General features: G+C 43.7%; 1 protein-coding gene across 2 annotated transcripts in view; it reads left to right on the forward strand.

Moving 5' to 3' along the window:
• ARFGEF3 (ARFGEF family member 3) overlaps positions 1-25,390 on the forward strand; it is a 475,184-nt gene that overhangs the window by 392,782 nt on the left and 57,012 nt on the right. For both annotated transcript variants that reach the window (XM_086927524.1, XM_086927525.1), the window contains 6 exons: positions 5,558-5,737; positions 7,806-7,947; positions 8,527-8,649; positions 17,324-17,427; positions 18,472-18,616; positions 23,835-23,963. In XM_086927524.1, coding sequence (XP_086783650.1) covers positions 5,558-5,737; positions 7,806-7,947; positions 8,527-8,649; positions 17,324-17,427; positions 18,472-18,616; positions 23,835-23,963 — 823 coding nt within the window. The remainder of the gene's footprint in view (positions 1-5,557; positions 5,738-7,805; positions 7,948-8,526; positions 8,650-17,323; positions 17,428-18,471; positions 18,617-23,834; positions 23,964-25,390) is intronic.

Consider the following 25,390-nt stretch of genomic DNA (forward strand, 5'->3'; position numbering starts at 1 on the left):
GTACACCCATGCATTGTGTGACATGGCCAGGGAGATCTAGCCGGCCGACCCGGAATACATCAGGATCTCATTGGTTAAAAAAAATCAAGATGATCAAGCCACGGCCTAGTATGTACTAACTTCTGCTTTAGATGGTATAGGCTCCATAGATAGAGCTATTTGTATGCCAATGTCATGCTTATAAGGCACACCTGAATGAAATCAAACAGGTTTTCAGGAAGCATGCAGTTGTCCCTAAAGGATATGCCCTTGGATGGGTCCAGGTTGTTTGTAGAGAAAGCTTGTTTGGCACTACACTGGTCTAAGGAAAGGGATGCCACATGATTATCTTTGGGACCACTGTCTCCAGCTAAGCAATTTCACTAGCAGTATGAAACGTTCATGGGCCATTCCGGACAGCCGGCTTATAGACCGCTCTAGCCCTCCTAACCTTTGCTACAACAGGAGATACAAACCTTTTGTGATAGAAGATGTGGCGGCTTTTAAGACAGTTCGCACCAGCAGGGGCAGCCATACTCCTGATCCTTTCCCCTTGTACTACAGAGTCTTCCAAGAAGCTTTAGTTTGCTTTCAGAGGCACACGCCTTTCCGGTCGAAGGCAGGATACGCCATCTCCTCCTCTGCTGGAGGCCTATCACATCAGACAGATGAGTCTTGCACATGATTCAACCGGCCTATGCCGTGTTTTTTTTTTCTCCCCACCCCATCTTTCTTCTACACCGAGCAACTTTCGTAGGACCACTCCACAATCTAAATTCGAAAATTCAACCTTGTCCTGACCAAAGGGGCCAGCAAGCAGGTGGCGTACTTAGAGACTAGATGGGTGCTACCCTTGCTACTTCCTTATACCGAAAAATGACAGTGATCTACACAGGACTGATAGTCACTGAATGCCTTTCTGAGGCAAGATAACATTAAAATGCTTATTCTGTCTAAGATTCTTTTTGCTCTCAACCCAATAGAATGGATAGTGTCTTTCATCTTTCAGGACATATTTTTATATACCCATCCTCCAACCCTACAGGTGGTTTCTGTGGTTTACAATGAGGCTGAAATATTTTCAATTCACCATGCTCACCTTCAGCCTTACTTTGGCTCCTCAGGTCCTCATGAAGGGGATAGTGGTAGGTGCTCCCCACCTTCGGAGGTTGAGGTTATATATGTACCTCCGAAACTCAAGTTGGACTCATCGCAGACCAGTCATAGACCACTTCTGTACAATAGCCAAACTCTTGACTTATTTGGGTTTTAACAAGTCAAAGTCCCACCAGAGTCCAATGCAGAGGGTTCCCTTTACTGGGGCGATTCCGGACATGGTGGGATTCAAGGTCTTTCTGCTGCTGTTGCAAGTCTCGGAGATTCAGGATATGATCCCAATGTTTTGAACCCAATACAGTGAGGATGGCTCTGAGGCTTCTTGGCCTTCTGGCCTGATGCATCCTCCTCATCCTGAATGTCAGATGGTATATGTGGGCCATGCATTTGATTCTCAGATTCTAGTGGACTCCACATCAAGGCTGCCTCTCTGACTCCATTCAGATCTCACCAGTGATGGCTCAGGATCTGCTGAGGTGGTGATGGCACCAAAAGGACTTGTGGGAGGCCGCTGTCCCTTCCTCACCCATATCTCACAGGTGTGACAGATGTATCACGGCTCGGTGGTGGAAGAAGGGGTCTCCTGGCAGTGGTGGAGATCAGAGGCCTCAAGTGTCCACTGGAGAGCCAGCTCCACATAAATCTCTTGGTGCTCTAGGCGATCCATCTGGTTCTGAAAGCCTTCTCTCATCCATCAAGAGGAGGCTGGTGCGGTTCCTCATGGACAACACAATCGCCATGTGGAACTTCAATGAGGAGGACTGAGAGGGGTCTTGGAATCTGTGTCAGCTGGCTCTTTATCTCTGAAGGTGGCTAGAGCAGCAGAACATGTTTTTGATAAGCAACCATCTTGCAGGATCCTGGAATGCCAGGGTAGGTGAGTTGAGCAGGTGTCGACTGCTGAACCACTAGTGGTGTCTCCTTATTGAGGTTATTCAGGATGTCTTTGACTAATGGGGTGCAGCCTGGTTAGATTTATTTTCCACCATCAAACACATTGTCTAAACTTTTGTAAATTGGAGTTTCCTACTGGGCACTCATTAGGAGATGAAACACATGTCTCCTGTACTTGTTTCCACCACTACCTCTCCTGCTTCGCTTTCTGAGTAAAATCAGCTTGATCATGTATCCCCTCAGCTTGATCATTTATTCCGGCCACCTATTCAGGAGTACCTGCTTCCGTAGCAACAGGGAAGGGTCACGCTCCTTAGCCCCCAGTTAAATGCATCGAACTTGCTGACAGAGGTAGTGGATGTTATCCATTTGGCCAAAGGGGCTTCCACAAGGTACATCTAACCTGCAAGAAATGTGTTGCTGATATGATGCTAGACATACAGACACTCTGCGCGCCAAACCTTTTGATATGTTAATGTTCATACTTTAGTTAGCCCAACAATGCCTGTGGTGGGTACAGTAAAAGGTTATTTATCTGCCCTTTCAGTACTCCTTATGTGTTCAAATTGCCTATCGTGATATGTTTTGTGAAAGGTGTGACTCACGTTTCCCCACAGGTATTCATTATGCCGCAGTGGGATTTAAATCTGGCCGTAACATTTCTCAAGGACATGCTCTTTGAGTCAATGCACAGCTGCTAATTGTGAATTTTGACGCCCATAACCACCTTTTTCATTGCTAACACTACTCGTGAGTGACTGCAGGCGTTTTCGGTGCAACAGCACCATTTTCCCAGACTTATTAGTGCTGAGGACCAAGGCAGTTTTTTTCCCCAAAAATTGTGACCCCTTCTCACAATTGCCAATCCTCAGCCAATCTTTTTTACTCCACTTCCCCTCGAAAGAGGAGAAGAGGATCCATTGGCCCCTACCTAAAAGGGTGGTGAGCTTCTATAGTCACTGCCAAAGACAATTGTGTTGACCACCAGATCTTTGTAGTGTATATGCTATGCCCTAGCTAAGAGCGACCCCATGATTCCATGCAGGATCATTGCACCAGAGCCAAGGCAGTCGTGACAGCACTGGCGCAAGGGGTGCTGCAGTGGCGTAACGATAAATGAGGGGGCCCTACTGCAAGGTACGTGGAGGGGCCCCCTCCGGACTCTATCAGGAGCTCTCCGGCTGCATTGCTGTCCTGAGGGGGCCCCCTGGAGCTTGGAGGCTCCCGCTCCCGTGGTTTTAGTCATCTGCCAAGCTCCACCGTGAGCATCAGGGCACACGTTCATGCAGCACTGCTGCCTTGACATTTGGTCCCAATCAAGAATGCTACTTTTCCCTTTCAGTTCTGCAGAACTTTTTGTTTTAAGTCCACTCCACAGACCCTCCACAGATGGGAGTTAAATCTATCGTATCTATTTTAAAGATGAGGAATCTGCAGTTAGAAGTATCCAACAGAAGAACAAGTTGCTTACCTTCGGTAATGACCTTTCTGGTGGTTCCTCTATCCAGCTGCAGAATCCTCACTGCCCTCCTACCTCCCTGTTCTGTGGAGTGGACTCCTTAATATCTTAATAGGGTGCCAAGTGGGAGTTCACCACATTTCAATGAACAATTTGTTTAAAGTGCTCTGGCTCCAACTGCGCAGAGTAAGAAATATTAAGGGTTGGGGCTTATATGCAGCACCTCTTTGTTGCAGCTAGGGCAGTACAGTCACTGTCAAGCCATATAGTGCCACCTACTGGTGCACAGGAGCATTGCTGGAAAATGTCTCCATATCCAGTCGTGTTCCTGGAAGTAGTCTAAAGGTGAGGTGTCTGAATTGAGATAGATTATCCACTTGAAAGAGAATTACGTAAGGTAAGTACCTTGCTCTTTTTTTTCCAGTGCTGTTCAACATCTGTGATTAAAAAAAATAATTTTTGCTGTTGCCGGACAGCATTCATTTTATTATTTTGATTTTTTGCTGATGCTGAATATCATAGGCAAAGAAAGCATTAGCAAAGTCACTGTGTCTGCATTGGCTAATAGACCTGCTGACTTTGCTAAAACTTATTTTGTTACAGTAAACTTATTGCAATATCCTAAGCTTCGCGTTGGAGTTGGGAGGGGGGTGATGTTTCTCGAAGGTTGGTGCCAGTCCTTGCACTAAGGAGCAGGGCAGTAGGGCATGACGATGACCCTTTGGCTTTGGGCGTGGTGGGGGGGCAAGTTCAAATTTTGGGGTGCCCAGTTCGAATTTGGGATTTTATATTCCGAATGATGATAAACTAAGGCGTATACTGGGGAGATAAAGAGTCAAATTCCTCATTACATACATGAGATGTCCATGGTGTGATCTCAGCTGCAAGACAGTTGCTAGGACAATCCGGGCCTGGGTGGTAATACCAGGGGGTCCCGAATGCTTTTGATTATGTAGGCTTTGAATTATACATCACATGCACTGAGGCCTCATATACTCACTCAGTTGTCCCGATACTGTAAAACTGAATAGAAAGGTTGTTTATGTTAGGGCAGAGAAGCTGTATTTAGCTAATATGGTCCATTTGGGAGCCTATTCATGATCACGGTTGTTGACAGCTAGTGTCCAGAACCCAATTTGTTTTCAAAATGGACACATGGTGACTGTTTGGGTTCTAGAGTCATTTGAACTCTGACCTGTGCTTGCCAGTACTTTCTGAAAACAGTAATTGGAGTTCTGCCTCGCATCCTTACTCTCCCACAGTTAGATACTGTTTTACCTTTGCATCCTTACTCTCCCACAGTTAGATACTGTTTTACCTTTGTATCCTTACTCTCCCACAGTTAGATACTGTTTTACCTTTGCAGCCTTACTCTCCCACAGTTAGATACTGTTTTACCTTTGCAGCCTTACTCTCCCACAGTTAGATACTGTTTTACCTTTGCAGCCTTACTCTCCCACAGTTAGATACTGTTTTACCTTTGCATCCTTACTCTCCCACAGTTAGATACTGTTTTACCTTTGCAGCCTTACTCTCCCTCAGTCAGATACTGTTTTACCTTTGCATCCTACTCTCCCACAGTTAGATACTGTTTTACCTATGCATCCTTACTCTCCCACAGTTAGATACTGTTTTACCTTTGCATCCTTACTCTCCCACAGTTAGATACTGGTTTACCTTTGCAGCCTTACTCTCCCAAAGTTAGATACTGTTTTACCTTTGCAGCCTTACTCTCCCACAGTTAGATACTGTTTTACCTTTGCAGCCTTACTCTCCCAAAGTTAGATACTGGTTTACCTTTGCAGCCTTACTGTCCCAAAGTTAGATACCGTTTTACCTTTGCAGCCTTACTCTCCCACAGTTAGATACTGTTTTACCTTTGTATCCTTACTCTCCCACAGTTAGATACGGTTTTAACTTTGTATCCTTACTCTCCCACAGTTAGATACTGTTTTACCTTTGTATCCTTACTCTCCCACAGTTAGATACTGTTTTAACTTCGGTTGGTATGTAAATCAAGGCAACTGATGGTGGGAAATCTTGTGAAATGTAATTCTGTACCATTCAAAAGACCTATCTTCCATTGTTTCCTCCTTTCTCTATCCAAAGGCTGCCTGCCACAAAGAGCGGTATGTTTCCCAAAAGGCCGTCTCTGTAATCCACGATATTGTGACGGAAATCCTGTTGGACTGGAATGAGCCAGCTCATTTTCACTTCAACGAGGCGCTGTTCCGCCCCTTTGAGCGTATCATGCAGCTGGAGCTCTGCGATGACGATGTTCAAGACCAGGTAAGCAAACCTCAGCCATGAAGAAGGGTATATACAGCGTAACCTACACAAAGTACTGACAGAAAATGCCCATGTGAGGTGTGGTAAACACTTTCCTTTAGTACACTTTGCCTAGGCTGACCCCAACAGATTTACTTAATGGTTTTTGGTGTTGGGTCAAGAAGCGTAACCATGGGAAGCCCAAAAGAGATACAAGTCTAATCTTAAAATGCTGGTGGTATACCTGGAGGAAATATGTAATAGGCATTTTTTTCTTTTTAAATGTATCTACATGCGATGAAAATGCAGGGGACAAAGCTATTTTGGAACACCACCGCGGACTTTGGGGTGTACCTACTTCTTTCCAATGCTAAAATAGGCACTTAATCCATCTTTTTACCGGAATATATTTTCAGGTTGAAAAAGAGCTTGCAATGTGTTTGTAAATTACAACAGACCTAGGAGTTCATGGATATTGGTCACATTTTGCATGAATAATTCTAAGTATCCCGCATTTAGAAAAACAAAATGGCTGCAGATACATTGCCATAATGGCAAATTGTCCATATTTGAATGTCTTTTTTTCAGCACTCTGCTCAGGAGAAAATGTCCACTGAGCCTTATTGTGTGAATCAGATCTAAAATTCCTACCAGAAGATCAGTGTTTTGCACATTTAATTTCTGTAGCTTCTTGTAGTTTATGAATTTGGTCCATAATTATTAGCTTGTATGAAAACATTGACCAAATGGATTTAATAATAGACGGGTACTGGGGAATCTTGCAAGAAAATAGCCTAATCAGGGACTTTGGTCTCTGTTGTTTACCCCACTGACCCACACTGACACTGCTGAAGGTTTTTTGTTCCAGTCTCCTCTTCACAGAGCGAGGGTGTCCTGATTTCTTTACCACACAGTTCTGGGTATAACTGTTACACGTATAATCATTTCAAAGACAAGTCAGCAATACTAAGCACAGAGAGGAAACCACATATATTAGGAAAGGATTGTGTGTACGTTCTAGATGATGTAATTTTCTGTTTTGTCCCTCAGTGCCACACGTCTCCCTGTTAAGGATGCATCACTGGACATAAAGATATTTAGACTACCGCTATATGAGGTGTGGGTTGCCCCTCATGCACAACTCTTCAGACTCCTTAGACACACAGCTTCTTCAGCTAGGGCCCAGAACCACTTGGGATCTGTGATTGGCTGAACCTTGTCCCACTCCTCTCCCACCATGTGCAGGCAATCACTGCTGGAAGGCATCATGTTCCATGTATAGTTACACATATCCAGCATAGATGGATTCTGGTGAACACGTGTTATACATATGTATTTACAGGGCAGTGTGCCAGGCAATGTGGAATCTTTGGCTCCTGTTCTCCTGGCTGCGACAAACTCCCTCCAGGTACTTGGAGACGGTCTTTTTTACACCCAAATAAAGTCCAGAGTATATTGTTGTCTCCGGCTTGTACGGGATTGCAAGGTGTGATTACATCCTATGTAAAGAAATCAGAGGACGTGATTCTTAGGTTTGGTGACTCTTAACTGCTGCTTCACATTCTTACCATTGCATGCTTGTTAGTTACTGAAATTTCCTACTTTGGGGACTAATCAAAACCAGCCAGTTGGGCTATTCCAAGTGATTGATCCTCCGCTGAAAATCCCATCAGACACTGAGTCCTTCTGTGCTGGCATCTTCACTAATAATGCACTGAGTCATCCCTCACTCCCCCCTCCGCGTGGCCATGTTGCAGCAGGGTTGCCTTGTACCGGTTAACATATATATAGCAAGCCCACTTGCATTCGTGACGCGCATCCTTTTAAACCAGAATCCTTCATTTTAAAACTGGATCTCATACATTGGCCTATCCCAATGAAGAACACATGCTCAGTGTTTTTCAGTGCCACAGGCAGCGAGGAAGCCTTCTGTCTTGCCTACTCATACCCTTCTCCAACCATAACTCTTGGCTTACCATCTAGCGCGTAACATAAACTCTTTCACTAGGCTCCCAAGCTGAACCAGAAATAGTGGCATACCATCGCTAACGAGTGCATCTTTCGGGGTGCTTCTGCTTTGTGTTTGCAGGTGGTCACATCCATTGGGGAGCTAGTGGAGGTCTGCTCCCCAAGGATACAGTCGGGGTGGAGGCCTTTGTTCAGTGCTTTGGAAACTGTACACAGCACCAAGTCGGACGTCAAAGAGTATCTAGTTGGAGACTATTCAATGGGTACATTATTTTCTTGATTTTATATGGTCTATATGTTGTTTGTCTTGCATCACTTGGTGCCCCAGCAGCACTCACTTACATAGTGTTCTATCACTCAAGGCACTTCACAGCAATTTCTGAATGGACTTGTTGCCACTGTTTAAGATTAACACAATTGATGGGTTTTCGCACATTTTTAACCACAGAGTCTCATATGATAAAAATAAAATCCCTGTCCTCCTTGGAACGTGCTGACGATTTGAAACATTAGCAAAGCTAGTAGGTCTCACCTATGAGAGGGCTATTTGTTTTGTCAATGTTTTTTAGCCATGGTGTATAGAAATGCGGCTGAAAGTAAAAGTTTTACATGAACTCAGGTATTCAAGAGGTTCCTAGACATTCATAATGTGGTTTCCATTAGCCCCACCTCATATGAGTGGCTGAACGACCGGGATACAGAAAGGAAAGGTTGGTGAGTTGCTAAAGATCATAGTGTGACTACCTCTTGGCCCAGCCTTTGGAACCCTTGGCCCACACCATACTCATGAAGATGGACACACAAACAAAAGGCATTCATTGCTCTTTCTCTTCTCATAACAGGAAAACGCCAGGCTCCGGTTTTTGATGTCTTTGAAGCGTTCCTCAACACTGACAACATTCAAGTATTTGCTAACGCTGCCACTGACTACATAATGTGCCTTATGAAGTTCGTCAAAGGATTAGGTATGTTTCTTATTTTGACTTCTGTCTTCATTTACGAAACAGCATTTAGTATGTGCGGTGTCTGTTCTTTACCTGGCATATATCTTCATTGAATTAGTAAGGGAAGTGCTAGAAATGGGATTTCTGGTTGGCTAAGGCTTGCGCCAAAGCCAGGCAGAAACCACCACTCTAGTCAGGGCAAGGGAGTTACACGCCAAAGATAATTCCTGCTCACCCCCTTGGTAGCTTGGCACGAGCAGCCAGGCTTATCACAGAGGCAATGTGTAACGCGTTTGCGCAACACACACACAGCAACAACATACTAGGCACACCACAAAAGGGACTCCACATAAGGTTATATCCAAAATAGCCTTTGTATTATCATAAAACACATTAGAATAGTAATCACACAATATACATTGTGCCACCTGGCACTGTGCAATATTTACAGGGGATTATATACACATGACAGGGCCACTTGGGCCACTGTCTGAACCATCACTTAGTAAAGATAGTAAATGTAGAGCATATAATAGACGTATAACACTGCCTGCAATCATTGGCAAACACTGTACTCAGCATCATCCTGTAACACAAACCATATTATGCACAGTATCACATTTAGGCGTGAAATACATTCTGCGCCAACCTCCCCAGCATAACTCACATTAGGGGTGTAATTTACAGTAGGAAATAACTCAAACATAAACACAGTAGGCACAACCTCATAACCATAAAACCACATTAGAGGTATAATCAGTTTGTGTAAATCATAATACATGCATCACATTTCCTAGCACCACATAAATCACATTAGGGCCTGACGCCCTATAAACCTAACAGTCCCCCTGGCCAGCTGGCCTTCTCACAGTGGCTCAAATGCCTTATCTTTGTATAGACTGAACATGAGGCTAAAAGCACTCAGGGAGCCACAATGCACAAAATTACAGATTCCCTTCAAAAGGAATAAAGGCACTCAAAAAGCGTGTGGAACGAACTTAGTTCGAGGCCAGGGTCCCCGCTACACGGTGATGCGTAATGTACCTGAGATTTAAAGGGGGACGGCACGAAGCCTCACAAGGAACCCGCAGTGATAACAGGTGGACTCGCAGCAGTCACAGCTCCCAGCTGGAGCCGTCCGTGGCGCGCACTCACGATAATCCTGGGACCGGGCTTAAAGGCCGGCACCCAGCGGCACATGCAGGTGGTAACAAGATCCTCGAAATGGGGACTAGTGCGGGCACTCAGAGGCAACAGTTCCTCAGCTGCAGCAGCCCACAATATCCATAGTGATGAATTTTGTAGGACAGCAAATGCGGGCACTCAGCGGCGCTGCTCCTCAGCTGCAGCAGCCCACAATAGCGATAGCGATGATTCTCATGGGACGACAAATGCGGGCACTCTGCGGCAACAGCTCCTCAGCTGCTGCAGCCCACAATAGCGATAACGATGACTTTGGTAGCGCAGGCAAATGCTGGTACTCAGCGGCCAGAGCTCCTCAGCTGCAGCGGCTCACAATAGCGATAACAATGACTCTTTTAGCACAGGCAAATGCGGGCACTCAGCGGCCATAGCTCCTCAGCTACAGTGGCCCACAATAGCGATAACGATGACTATGGTAGCACAGGCAAATTCCGGCACTCAGCGGCCACAGCTCCTCAGCTGCAGTGGGCCACAATAGCGATAATGATGACTTTGGTAGCACAGGCAAATGCGGGCACTCAGCGGCCACAGCTCCTCAGCTGCGGCGGCCCACAATAGCAATAACAATTACTTTCAGCCCGCGTTCCCCGCAGTAGAACCAGACGCTCTGGAATTCTCAACAGAGGCCTCACCTGTGAGTAGAATCCCCCTCAAATAGGAATCCGGACGGCTTATGGGTGAAGTTTAATGTCCCTGAGACTTCGGCAGGTGGCAAGCTCAAATCAGGCCCTTGGGTAGTTGCTTCAGCAAGAAAGATGAAAGTTTCAGAGTCCTTGCCCTCTAGTACACGGACAGAGGTTCGTCTTGACATCCAGAAGTAACACACTCAAAGTAAAAGTTCCCCAAAAGTCTTTAGCGAGGAAGGGGCAATGCAGGGCCCAGCGAGGCAAGCCCTCATGGCAGCCCCCCCTGGGCCCCAGCAGCAGCATGCCCGGCAGGATTCTTGCCCAAGAACTGAACAACCTCATGGGGTCACAACCCCTATATTTATATCAACCAAAGTCTTTGTTCTCAAAATTCACAAGTCACTGAACCCAGGCAGAACCAGTTTGGTGTGGTCCTGGATCACTTTGTTTACAAGGCTGCATCCTGCCTTTCAGGAAGAGGGGTCTGCCATCAGACGCACAGTGGGAGGTGGAGCCATCATTCACTTTGCCAGGCACAGCCCTGCTCAGATCAAAGGGTCACCCCTCCCCAGACTCCAACTGCAGATCTCGCTATTCAATCCAGGTCGGGCTCAGCCTGCCCTGTCCCTCCAAAACCAGACGGCCAATACACATCAGGCAGGCAGACACATAGCACACAGAAATGACAACTTCTAAAAGTGGCATTTCTCATAGTCATAATAAATCTGCACACATCATTGCGCAGCATTGATCCTCACAATTTCATATGTACCAGACTTGACCATACTGCTCCTCTCATAACAGGAATTACCACTGACACACACTGAGCAGGGAATCCCCAATGCATTCCTATGGGAGGGCGGGCAACTCTCACTACATGTAACACAGAGTGCATGAACTTTACACTGGACCACAGTGCTAAAGTGCCCAGAGGCCTAAACTCACTAACACTACTCAGAGAAAAAGGCTGGGAGAAATGCAGAAAGTTTAGGGGTGAACCTGCAAAAAGGGCCAAGTCCAACAGGAAGCAAGGAAAGTTGCCGACTAGAACTAAAAGCTCTATGAACTTGGGGAAAGGATGTAGCCTTACGGCTAGAGAGGTCGACCTTGAAGCTGGGGAACCGGGTTCGAGTCTCGGCAACGACATTCTGGGCAAATCACTTAATCTCCCCATGCCTACCAAAAATGAATGTGTCCTTCTGTAACAAAACTGGTGCTATGTAAAGCACTCTGATACCCGATGTTTTGGGTCTAGTTTGCGCTATATAAAACTCTAACAAAAACACACACACACCAAAAAAAAAAACTACACATCGAAGGAAAAAAATATGCATAACACCTGTGTTCTCCTGTACCACAGTGGTCTATATGACTGATTGGAAGTGGTAGAGAGTAAGAAAAGTGGTCAATGCCATCATGGCTTGATGATGATCTAACAACATCAGTTAAGCACAGATCAAATGAGATAATGACACATGAGGACTGAGATCTTTTGAGCGGGTTGGCTGGTCTCGAGATCTTTTCCTGCCAAATGTCTGGGGAGACGAAGTCCCAACTTTGCCTGCCCCACAAGATCCGCCCACCACAGATTTCCCGCTTCAGTGGTCAACTTTGGACTAAAGTGCTTCAGACTATTGTCTGTAGGACATTTCTCCAAAAAAAATTCCCACCTAGACCACCGTTCATGGCAGCTGCTGGGAATTGTTTATGTTTATGTCATTTGTTATACACGGACCCCCTGATAGGTCCTCACAAATGCCCTACTTGTATTAACCACACTCCCCCTGCTAATACCCCCAAACAGGTTTTAGCAGCACTCATCAACGTACGCTCCCTCCCAAAACACAAACTCGAAATCTTAGAGTTCATTGTATCACACAATCTCGACTTATTGTTTATCACCGAGACTTGGGGTGACAACTCCTCCGGTCCTGACTTCAAATCAGCCCTCCCTGAAGACTACTGTGTTCACAGACTTGACAGAATAAAAAAAAAAAGGTGGCGGGATTGCCATCATCCATAGAAACCGCTATAAAGTTAAAACCCCTGATCTTAAATACAAAGATTGTAAAGCCTTTTCCTTTTCTATTAGCCTCTCTGGCAACCAGTCATTCGCAGGCACTCTGATCTACCGCCCTCCTGGGTCTAGATCTAACTTCCTTAACAGCATTAATAACTTAATTGAACTCACAGCTGGAGCTCCGCAATACACTATATTAGGAGATTTCAATTTCCATCTAGAATCTCCAAGCGACAACGACACCATCGCCCTGATCAGTGATCTCTCAGCAGCAGGATTTCATCAAATTGTCACTCAGCCCACCCACAAGGCAGGTCATACCCTTGATGGGATATTTACCAACAACCCTGACATTCTGACTTCCCATCCTATCCCTCTCATTTGGACAGACCACTTAGCAGTCTGTTTCTCTATAAAAACCAAGTCCCCTCCACCCCTAACCGGACTATCTTCTCCTATCTCATCAAGAGACTGGAAAAACATTGATACTTCCCATCTTGCCTCTATACTGACCAATGGCATCAATACAATGGAACCAGATCCATTACTAGCCTCCAGCAACTACCTCAACATCTTGGACATGGCTTGCTCCAAGCTAGCACCCCCTAAAACTACTCATTGTAACAGAAAATCTCCTTCTGCCCCATGGTTCTCTGAATCCCTGCGTCTTCAGAAACAACACGGCAGAAATCTGGAAAGACACTGGCGCAGGTACTACAACCCTACTGACAAAATCTCATACAAAAGCGCCCTATCCAAATACAAAGACCTCATCACTTCAGAAAAAACGATTTACTACACTTCCCAAATTACCCAGGCTCAAAATGCTGCAAGAAAACTGTTTCAAGTGGTTAATCATCTCTCAAACCCCCCTGCCCCCCTTCTGACACATCCCAATCCCTCTGCAATTCCCTTGCAGATTTCTTTAAGGACAAAGTCACTTCCATTTTCTCAGCCTTTCTTCACGAACCTCCTTCAACCATCATAGTTAAACAACCTCCAGATATCAACGTTCCTTCCTTCTGTAATTTCAAATTAGTTACCGAGGAACAAGTCTCTCGCCTAATCTCCAGCACCAAATCAGGATCACCTCTGGACCCATGTCCTCCTTCCATCCTCAACCTCATCCCTGACGCCATCTCCCCCGCTTTGACGAATATTTCTAATAGTTCACTACCGGCTCATATCCCTCAGTCTGGAAAAAGGCTATCATCAAGGCACTCTTGAAAAAACCCACCCTTGATCCCTCCTCCCCATCCAGTTATAGACCCATCGCATGTCTCCCTTTCCCTACAAAAATATTCGAAAGACTAATGAACATACAGCTTTCCAAATTTATCAATGAAAATAACCTATTGGACGAGACCCAATTTGGTTTTAGGCAGGGACACCGAATCGAAACAGCGTTAATAAAAGCAGCAGATGAAATAAGAATGACATTGGACAACGGTGGAGCGGCAGTACTAATACTGCTTGATCTATCTGCAGCTTTCGACACGGTCGATCATGCCACCTTGATCGACCGTGTCTCGGCAATTGGCATCCAAAACAATGCCAAAGAACTCCTTGCTTCCTTCCTTGCCAACCGTTCAAAGGCTGTAAAGCTGGGCCCTTTCTTCTCCCACACGTTCTCCCTTCCATGCGGAGTACCACAGGGCTCCTCGCTAAGTCCGACCCTATTTAACATTTATGTTTCGGACTTAGCGAGGGTGATTAAGTCCTACGGCATTAGTCTTACAACCTATGCTGGCGACACCCAATTGGTCCTATCTGTTCATAATGATGGTCCGACAGTTGCAGCAAACTTTCAAGAGGGAATGCTCGCCATCAGTTCCTGGATGTCCTCAAACTGTCTAAAATTAAACTCGGAAAAGATAGAGGTCATGACATTCGGGGAACTAGAACCCGCCTGGTCCCCCCTATGGTGGCCCAATCAGATGGGACCTCCACCAGATCCTGTTACTAAGGTTCGCAACCTTGGAGTCATATTTGATGATAGACTGCTCTTTCACCATCATGTCAACTCCGTAGTCTCCACCTCCTTCACTCTGAAGAAGATCAAGAAGCTTCTTCCTTACCTTCCCACTTCAGCCGGTAAGACTCTGATCAGCACTCTTGTTTTCCCCAGAACGGACTATTGTAATGCCTTCCTTCTTAATGCACAGGAAAAAGTTCTTAATAGGCTTCAGCTAGTGCAGAATGCCTCAGCCAGAATCTTACTGGGCATTCCCAAGTTCACCTCCATCACTCCCTACATCCGACAGCTTCATTGGCTCCCAGTCAGGAGCCGCACACAATTTAAGGCATTGTGCATTGCCTATAAAGCGATCAACAACTCAGGCCCGCAGTTTCTCAAGGACGCCCTCTGACCGCTTGAAAACCTCAGAACCTTTCGTTCATCCTCAGCTCATCTGCTCAAAGTCCAACGCACAAAAAAAGCTAACTGAGGTGACAGATGTTTTGTGATCTCCACAGCTAGACTATGGAATTCACTCCCTCTCACTATCAAAACTGCCCCAACGCTCCTTAGCTTTAGGAAGAAATTAAAAACCTGGTTGTTCCCACACTAAAATCTGTCATAGCCATCGTCCGATCAGTTAGCGCCCAGACACCTCAGGGTATTTGCGCGCTATAAAAATCGCCTAAACATAAAACATAAACATAAACATAAAACATGTTTGACAGTAGCAAACTCCCAGAGTTATGTTTTGTTTATGTTTTGTTGAAGCACTGTGAGCTTTTTACAAGTGTGCCAGGACATTTTTGTCTTTGGCTGTCCAAGACCACTATATAGGCCTCGCATGGCTGTCCCAATTAGATAAAAAGTGAACATTGGAAAACTTGTCTTATATAGGATGCGCTTTCTGCCTGATCAATATCTCTCAAGATTTCAAGTGGGACAAGCAGGAGGACACCACTGAGAGGATTTGGGCAGCCAGAGAGTGAAATATTGATTTTCACTCCAAGACACTTCTCACTTAGCAAGTGAGGGTATGGATCGCATTTCTACAGGCCAGTATATGTTCAGCCATATGTTGTTTCAGCCATTAACAATCCGTACCGCTGTATTTTCCTTATTCAGTTTAAATGTAATCCTTCTCTTGCACTGCCATATAAAAGACATACTTTGTTGAAATTAGTTAAGTATGGAGGGTTTATTGTGCAGTCACAAATGCTTGGTGTTGTATGCATATTTAAATGAGTTACCACCCCGTTCCTTTAAGGCATTAGCTAGAGGGATCAGATAGATATTGAACAAATAAGGAAATTGAAAACCCCTGGGGACCGTATCTACTTTCTGCGATGTGAAAGCAGTCAGCTTGGATTTAAACTACATAAGGGCCTGTCCTCCAATGCCAGTGGCTTCGACATGATCTAAAAGGATGAAGTGGTGGACTGTGTCAAAAGCAGTAGATAGATCTAATAGTGTCAAGAAAGTTTTGTTGGTTTTGTCTTGTTCCCATCTTAGTTCATCCATAGTGGACCAGATCACCGTTTCAGTACTATGGGCTATGTGAAATCCTGTTCAAGTATCGGCCAGACACTTCATATCTCGAAGGTAGTTGCAAAGTTGTTTAGTGCCAACTTCTTTGAGTATCTTGGCCGCGAAAGGAAGCAAAGATATGTGGCCGAATTTTTTTCAGAACTAGAGGCGTCAGCCTCTGGTTTCTTAATAAGTGGAATAACTATGGGCCCAATATAGACTTTGGCGGAGAGAGTACTCCGTCGCAGCATCAACAGAGTACCCTCTTCGCCAAAGCAAAGTTCCGCCTGCCTCATTTAAAGACAGTTGGAATTTCAGTATGTAGACGGTGGAGACTTCTTTGTCTCCACTGCCTACAAACACCTCTGACAGCCCGAAGGAGTAAGTTGACCCCCCACAGCATGGTAGAATTCTCCCATGGTGAAGGGTTTTTTGTTTGTATTATTTTCAAAACAAAATCCCGCTTTGGGATTCTGTTTTTTTAAAATAAAATAAAAAGTTGAAAATTGAACGTCCCACTGGCAAACCATCAATGCATTTGCAGGAACCACCATGATGGCAGTTCCTGTGAATGCAAGAGCTGTCTGCTGGGCCAGCCAACATCTCAGAATTTGGTGGGCAGGTCCTCCCTCAGGTTGACAAAGTACTTTAGTCCATTGTCCTGACAGAGTAAATTCCCATCTGCCAAACTCAAAACCAGGCATCTTTAAAAGCCGAAGAAAGAACACCATTTACCAGAGATATATTGAGTAGAGACATAAACACACTTCCTTTTACATGCTTGAGTTGTTTAAAGACAGGGCATAGATCTCATGGTGACCCTGACATGGGCTCTTCAAAAGAATCCATGAAGTCCTCATAAAAAAGTCGAGAGCGCCATGAGAGAATTATCAGCAGACAATGGGGTAGTATTAGCAGGAGGGGATTACAATTGTGAATCTCCTCTCAGAATCTTAATTTTATTAATAAAATTAGTATTCAGTGCCGCGCAGAATTTCTTTGAAGGAGTATAAATCAGAAAGATCAGTTATTACATGAAAGAGTGTTTTCTGGATATTAGTAGATATTATCTTGTCTGAATAAAAGAATTAACGTCTTCCTGTAACATTTAAATTTAAAAATCTATTGTTTGCACATTGACAGTTAAGCTTGGTAGATGTTCCTATGCTCAGTCGGCTAGAGTCTCTCCCGCGACGTTCAGCCCAGCCTAATGTGATTCCACCCGTTTTATATCTATGGAATGAAATGTTTGCATTATTCTGTATGTTTAATATACTCGGGTCTTTTTTCCTTCCTCTCCTCTTTTTCTCTCTCTCTCTCTCCGGACCCCCTCATTCCCTTCCCTCTACTCCTTCTTCCCAGGGGAAGCAGATTGTAAAGAGATTGGTGACTGCGTGCCAGGCTTGGGACCCATGTCTACAGATCTGTGCCTTCCTGCCCTCGATTATCTCAGGAGATGTTCTCAGGTGTGTGTTCCCCACTTTTGTCGCTAAGAAAACATCAGTGTACTTGGCTTGCTGCGATGGTGTTGGATACACGAGTATCTTTGTATTATGCCAACATGCCACTTCTATGTACTCTGGGCACCAGAACACAGTTTGAAGAGCAGATAGCACATTTATTAGCTAGAGACCAAATATTATCCTGGGACAGTATTACTTTGAAGCCTTATAGATTCAAGAGATCACTATCCAAAGATCACACCATATGCACCGTAGAAGGTGGACCCAAAAATAAGGAGTGTCAATGAACTGGAGTTAACAAACGTTCAATCATTTCCTTTGAAGTTGGGCGGTGTTGTCAAGCTTCGCCCTCTGTGAACTTTGTCAAGTTTTCCAACTTCGCAAGCGAAATCATTTTATCACAAAATGTTTTTGCAAGATAATTTGTCTGCTAGATGTAGATTTTAGCAGGGTTTTTTTACTTCTTCAACCCTAATTTAGATAACTACCCCGTATTTATTTTTCTAATAGAAGTTTTGCTAAGTTTGAGAAAGTGACCAATATTGGAAAATTAAAAAATAAAATAAATAAAAATTTCGAAGGAAAAACTTTTCTAACTTTGTCCGCCCTTGGTATCTACTGAAAGATTAAAATAATTAGATGTATGCCATCATTATAAGGGGCAATATTTGTCACACCCAATAATAATCCTTTGGGGTCCCTTATTTATCGGATGCTATAAATAGAACCCATTACAAACTTTTCTCCTTAAATGGGAAATAATCAGATTTTAGTGCTTATTGCACGTATACCCAAAAGTTTTCCCCAATAAATATCGCTAGGTTCCACCTGCCGGAATTTTTCCAGAAGATGCAGTTTTTATCACACTGTTAGTTTATGTACTGGGTGAGATAAAAACCTCAAAACGTATCATTCATATATGTGCGGTAACAGGAGTTACCTCGATTCTGTGCCTGCCTACGTATGTTACTTTACTTTAAATGTACCGATGCAGCGTTCTACGCACATTGTCTCATTGTAATATGTTTTGTCTTTCATCCTATACAGTTGCTTGCCAAAATTTACAAAATGCCATTGAAGCCGGTGTTCCTCAGTGGACGGCTTGCTAACTTGCCCAGGAGGGTCCAGGAAAGGTCCACCAGCAGCGAAGATGGAATTGAGTCTGTCCTTGCTGAGTTTGATGATGACACCGGTAGGTAAACGCAATATGACGCCTGATGGTTGCCCCAACAAAATTGATAAAATGGGAAGAATCCCATGGTTGACGTTTGGAAGTTTATGTACTGTTTGTGTTGCCAGACTCGATGTATCCAAAGACTTCTCTAGGTCTAGAGATCTTCAATGAACTTCCCCCTTTATTATTTTGTGATAGAAATTTTCATCTAAAAGAAGTTAACTGGATTCACGAAAGCTAGCAAATCAATTAGTTTGTTAGCCTAATATATATATATATATATATATATATATATATATATATATATATATATATATATATATATATATATATTAGGCTAACAAACTAATTGATTTGCTAGCTTTCGTGAATCCAGGAACCCATCCTGCTAACATATATATATGTGTACTTTCGTTTCTTCTGATAAATGTTGATCATCTCTTTGGATAACATGGCACGGAAACCTGAACTCACTATATATACTACATCTTGTTTACATGTGTATTAGTTAAAAGGCATGTCAACAAATCACTATGCAAGGGGTTAAAGTTGTGTATTCAGATTAAATCACATTGATGAGTACAAGTGACTATTAGCAGGATTGGTTCCTGTGTCAAGTCATTGTAGCATGAAATCTGTCAGGAAGTAAACAGTAATTTCTCATGTCATTTTCTCTGTACTGTGGCAATAACGCATAATTTAACTTTTGCATTCAAGTAGTGTTTGGAAGTGTGCTCATTAGTACACTTGTTCTAAATCATGTGGTATTTTCATGGACATCTCGTAAATATATGTGTTGAAAGGACTTTATGGTTAACGATATGAAAATTAAAATCTACCAAAGAAATCACCAGTTATGGTAAGCTGCAGTGCCAGGATGCTTGTTTCTGGTCCAGGGAGGACCTGGGCTGGCAGTTCGAGCTGGATTGTTTCCATGGGGAGCAAGGTCAAGACTGATTTGCAAATGGCTAGGTCCTAAGTGGCTAGGCATGGTGAGCAAAAAAACGATGGATTTAACCCAGATCTGTGACTGGGGGTGAATGTTTGGTTTGTTTAGCATTTCGTCCATCATCTGTTCTTATTGCATGGTGATAAATCTATGTCTTGAGAATTACTAATTGATGGTGTTAAATCTAAACATGCACAGACAGTGCTGTGCGGTTGATGGGGATTGTTAGAATGCCCTTGCCATGCTCTCAGCAGACCCACCTGAAAAGGACATTTAGCACTGTAGCTTGCTCATCTGCCGCAGCCAATCAGAAGAAAGAGAAGGAGCCTAATGCCCGGGACTTCTCTTTCTGCCAGGCGACACACAGATAAAACAGGGCAGAGTCCAGTCCCTGTTGCAGCAGATCTATTCAAATCATTTCTGGGAAATAAAGGACCACAGTTCCTTTACTCACAGGCAGGGCCGTAGCAGGCACTGTGCTTTTCCGTTGAGCTGGAAGGTTGGTGGTCGTTTTCTGGCCCCTGGGGGACGGTTTTGTTACTGAGAGCAGGGCTGCAATATCGGGCTCCTGACACAAAAGTGGCAGCGATGCACCGGAGGGCCGAAGCTTCTGAGTAGCACCCAAAGGGGGGTTGGGGTGGCGGTTGAGAGGATTTGCCAAGGCTGGTTTAGGTTCCCAGTCTGGCCATGCTCACAGGTCGCTATCTTCATTTGTATCTGTGCACCCATCCGCTTCATTGCAGCCCTGCTTATGACTTGGTAATGAATGACACTAAAGGTAGGCAAGCTACTTAAGGCTTGAGCCTGAGGCCTGGCTTAGCTCGAGCTCCTCTTGGACCCTCAAGCCCATAATGAGCCAAACTTTAAAGCGGCTTCTGCCTGCCACCTACCTCTAACATCATATGCATAGAATTAAAAACAAAGCATAAACCTTTGGTTTTAAAAAGGAGAGAAAGAGGTACCATCTATGGGGTGAATTGCATAATGGGAAACCAGAAAACCCCGGACCAATCCTGGCTTCCCCTCTTGACCAAATTCTGTGACCCTTGGCAAATATTTTATATCACAGGGCCTCCTTTTTCTTTGTTACCTTAACTGAGAGTACCCTGTAGTATGCGAGTACAAGGTGTGCGCTGTACAAAAATATTCTGGTGTATTAAGGTGAAACGCTTTTGCATGCTAATGAAACAACTTTTTATTTTAAATACACTATCATATTTCCACATGATGTTTTTGCATATATTCAGTCCCAACTATTTTCAGGGCTCAGCTCGTGCACAAGCTCTTAGTCGATCCAGGCCTTTGGCTTGGCTCTTCCAGTTAATTTGTCCGCTCGTTCACTTGTAGGGGTAGATACACGCAGTCACCGAATTCCTGCGTGAAGGAGTACACATCTTGGTATTAACTGATTATTAATACTTGGTAACTGGCACAGAATGGAGGCAACATATTTACAAGAAGTTCACTCTTAGAGGACAATTGGAACAGTAGATGGGAGACTCTGGAACAAAATGTAAACTTGCTTCCATAAAAAGGGTTATGAGTATATATTGAGGAGGAGATGTGGCCTAACTGTCAGAGATGCTGACCGGACTAGGGAGCCAGGTTTGAGTCCCAGCATCTGCTCAATGTTCTGTGATTCAGGCCAGGGAAAACCACTTAATCTCCCTGTGTCTTAAAAAAAAGAATCTCCCCTTCTAGTGCGCCAGTAAAGCGCTCTAGTGCGTTGGGCCGCATTCGCGCTGCATAAAACTGCTAAAAATGTATTCTAGCAGCAGTGGTAGAAAGAGACTCAATATGCACTTTCAGGTTGTCATTTTATGAAGTTTCATGCGTGGGTTTTAAGCTTTGCAATGCACTGGCCCAATCCTTGCACCAATTAAACCAATATGTCTACTTTTGTCTTTATGACATATTGATTACCCAATTGCCCGCTGTTGACTGCGGAACCTGATTTGAATGCAAACTCGGTGTAACCTGACATGCATTCGAGGCTGCTCTCGTTTCCTGCCATTGTGAAGCGATTAATGAAACATCACCCAACAATCAGTTCTTTGGAGATTACAAACCAGGGTGTAATAATTGTCTTTTGCATTTATATCCCTTTCATGCGCAAGATCCTTTTCCCCTTTTTCTCTAAATAAAATAATTTTAAACTGTTGCAGAGAATCTGCTCTGAAACTGAACTATGCTTGGAACCATAGAACATCAGTATGTAGGGACTGAATCACCATACCACCTCACTGTCCATAAGTCAGGGTCCAACTAGCTATTGTGCCTCACTTGCCCTCCTAACCTTACAAGAGAAATAAGTGAATTGGCATCCCCAGAACACAACACTCTTGACCCTCTCAGGAATCGCGGTAACACAACACACCCTTTTGCTCTCTCACTCGCTTTTGTCCACAATGAGATAACCATGAGACACGAAGAAAGTTTTGATTATTTATTCGAACTATCGTGCTCTGAAATGCAGTATACGTTCCACAATTAGAAAACAGATGCATAATAAAAATGTTGTAAGTGCGGTTAATAATCCATATACCATGAAAGCACTGTTATTTTATAGGGCAGAGTAACCTAACCGCTCTCCCCTGCTACTGAAGCTAAATGATTGTATGAATGATTTCTGGGATTACCGGTAGATCCCATACCTTAGCATAAACATACGGATGCTCTACATCTCAGTAGACGCAGTGCTCTTGTCTCAAAACTCTTGTTCCATATGCCCCTTTGTGGCTCATGTACTCATCTATATGATAGGACATGTGTGCACATAAACGACAGCTGCATTCTTGTGTTATGTCTAGGTGCTACTGCCTGGCCAGAAAGAATAACAATGGACATTGTTGTCTGACCTTGTTGTCTCAGACTAAATCCCGGGAATAGAACAGAACATGAAAACATATACAGGTTCCGTGTGAAATTACAACGTGGCACAAAGACAAGCATGTTTATATAGTAATGTGGGCAAAGGAAAATAAGGCCTACAAGGTGTGTAGTTAGGCTAACATAGGGAAAACTGCAATGGGCCTTGCAAGAAACACAAGACAAAATAAAGAGTAGGTTTGTTTGTAATGTTTCCATGCTTTGTGTTGAATTTCTTCTGAACATTTACTACACCTCCAGAGGGGAGTGAAGGGTCCAAGGGAGAGTTTAAAGACCAAATACAGATTTAATCCTCAGTACAATTAATCACAACTACAAAAGAATCTGGTGGTCTCTGAGAAGGGAGCAAAAAACAGGTTATCACAAAAACTAAGATTGCAAACACCCAGCACATATCCAAACGGTAATGAACACAAAAAGAAGTGTATAAGGAGAAACGACCTTCACAGGATGATAGGATGTCCATCGGCTACCAAGAGAGGTCAGTGTCATCACTTGGATATCCTTCCTTCCTACCACAACTCTTCCAGATCACTGTGAGAGGTTCTGTGGATGGGATTGCGACCAGGCCACATAAATAGCAACAGAAGGAAGTGTAAGTAAAAAAGAAGATTACTTGATGATCTATTATCTCCATTTAAGAACGGATATCAATAGCTTGGGTGATGGAGTTGTCAGAGCAGTGCATGTGAGTGAGATAAAAAAGGATTTGAGAGAGAAAAATTACTTTAATAAAAATATCCCTGCCAATCCTATTAAAATAGTGCAAAGGCAGCCTTCAACAAATAGGCCGCTTCACAATATGGTCAACTAGTTTCAGCCTAAAGGGCCCCTTGCCCAGGCTTTCTTCAGGACCGTAATACAAGATTGCTGCTGCATTCTTTGAAAAGTGAAATGTGCTGAAAATAGTCGTCGGAATACAACCTTTTGTATAAAAATATCTCAATACAAGCGGAGTGATCTTCACACCTGTTTTTTATGAGATAAAAAACCTCACCTCACACAGTAACAACTCTGGTATGGGAGACCTTGCCCTATCCGTCGGTGCCTCGGACTCTCCTGAGTCAGTGGGAGGCCTTAGTTGTTGTGATAACCAGTTTTTTTAATTTCTTCTGACGTGATGGCTTGGTTAGAAAGTAGAGTCTCTCGTCTGACCTGAGTGGTACAACCACTGAGCAGAATACACAGCAGAAAATGAACACATTGTTTATTTTTGCCACAAGAGTCTAGGGAACATGTTCTCCCTTTATTGGGGTTTGCATAGATATCTAGGCCTGAACGGTTCTAATCAGAGTGCCACAGCCATGCTGCTTGGAAATGGCTGTATATTTTGCTGTATTTTTCCAGAAGATTGCTGCTTCTTTGTTTTTTAGCCCTAATGTGTCTTCTCTCTTGTAGGCCTTATAGAAGTCTGGATCATTTTGCTGGAACAGCTGACAACCACCATCTCCAACTGTCCCCGGCAGCACCAGCCTCCCACCCTGGATTTGCTGTTTGAGCTGTTGCGAGAAGTCACCAAAGTACCTGGTAAGTAGAAAAAGCCAGTTACATAACCATGGCTAGGCTTGGGCAAAATTTTAATTGCGCCACCGTAATTGACTTATTTTTGGAATTTTGGTTTGTGTGTAATTATGCACTATTTGTGGTAGAAATTTATCAGGAACGCACACAAACTGAACTTGAGCAGCTGTTGTTCTTGGTGCTTTTGGGTTTTTTGCACAAATGTTTTAGCGCTAAATGCGTCTGTGTGTCAAACACTGATGCGAGGATGCATTTCACGCTAAAATATAGTGTGAAATGACGTATTTGCATTTTGCATATTTATGCAGAATTCTGCAGAAATGTTGCATAACTGCGCAAAAGCCAATTACGTGAATGTCGCACATCCAGGCCATAACCAGAAAAAAATGTAAAGGCTATCCCTCAAATGGGAGAAATTCTGAGCTTTTTTCAGGTCGATTATCTGGTTTGCCTAAGACATCTTGAGAACATTACGAAAGTTTTCCTGTGAATGCATTCTGCTGGTTCCTTACCATTGCCTCTGTGGTTGTAACTTATATTTCTGGTTTTCTGTTTGCTGGTGTTACTTTTTTTAGGCTGTCCAGCTTCATTTTTTCCGTCCCAAGGAGCAACGCCTTTTCAATCTACCTCTCCTTGTATTCTTCCACGAGTTCTCCTTTCTGTAAACAGGCCTGTAAATCTTGTTCTTATATTGTCATATTTGCTGAGCATTCACAGACAGAGGTCAAGTGACAGGCTCTGCCTTCCAGGGAATTTGGTGTTTACTTTTGTTTCTCTGACTTCAAAGTGAGAGAATTTACCTGACAATCTTGCTGGATACTGAGGGTAGGAAAGTATTGCAGAATTTATCAGAATTAGAAAAGAACAAATGAAGCACCTTTTTTGTTAATTCTGAAGAATGTGTTGGAAACAAATACTTTATTATGATCAAAACAAACCAGTACACTAGGTGATGCCATTTACACACATAATCGTTTGTGCGCTGTATAGTTTTATCAGTAAAATTGTATGTCAGTGCAAATGTAATTGTCATTTTTATTGAAAATATGTTGTCTGTAATGGCAGTGTGCTACCACACCATGCATACTCTACTCTGCGCCACTCTACTCCACGCCACTCTACACCACTGCAGTCTATGCCACTAGACTCTATGCCACTCTGCTCTGCATCACAGCACTCTACTATACAGCACTCTAATCTACGCCACTGCATTCTACAATGCTGCATTGCACGCTGCTGAATTCTAGACCACTGACCTCTACGCCACTATACTCTGCAACACTCTACCCCAATGCACTGTACACCAGTCCAATCTATTCTACACCACTCCACTCAACTGTACACCATTGCACTCCACTCTATTGAATGCTACTGCACTATATGTTAATGTTAATGTTAATGTTAAGCTACATTTGTAAAGCGCACTGACACCG

This window comes from Lissotriton vulgaris, chromosome 6 (genome assembly GCF_964263255.1).
Source record: "Lissotriton vulgaris chromosome 6, aLisVul1.2, whole genome shotgun sequence".
NCBI classification, from domain to species: Eukaryota; Metazoa; Chordata; class Amphibia; order Caudata; family Salamandridae; genus Lissotriton; species Lissotriton vulgaris.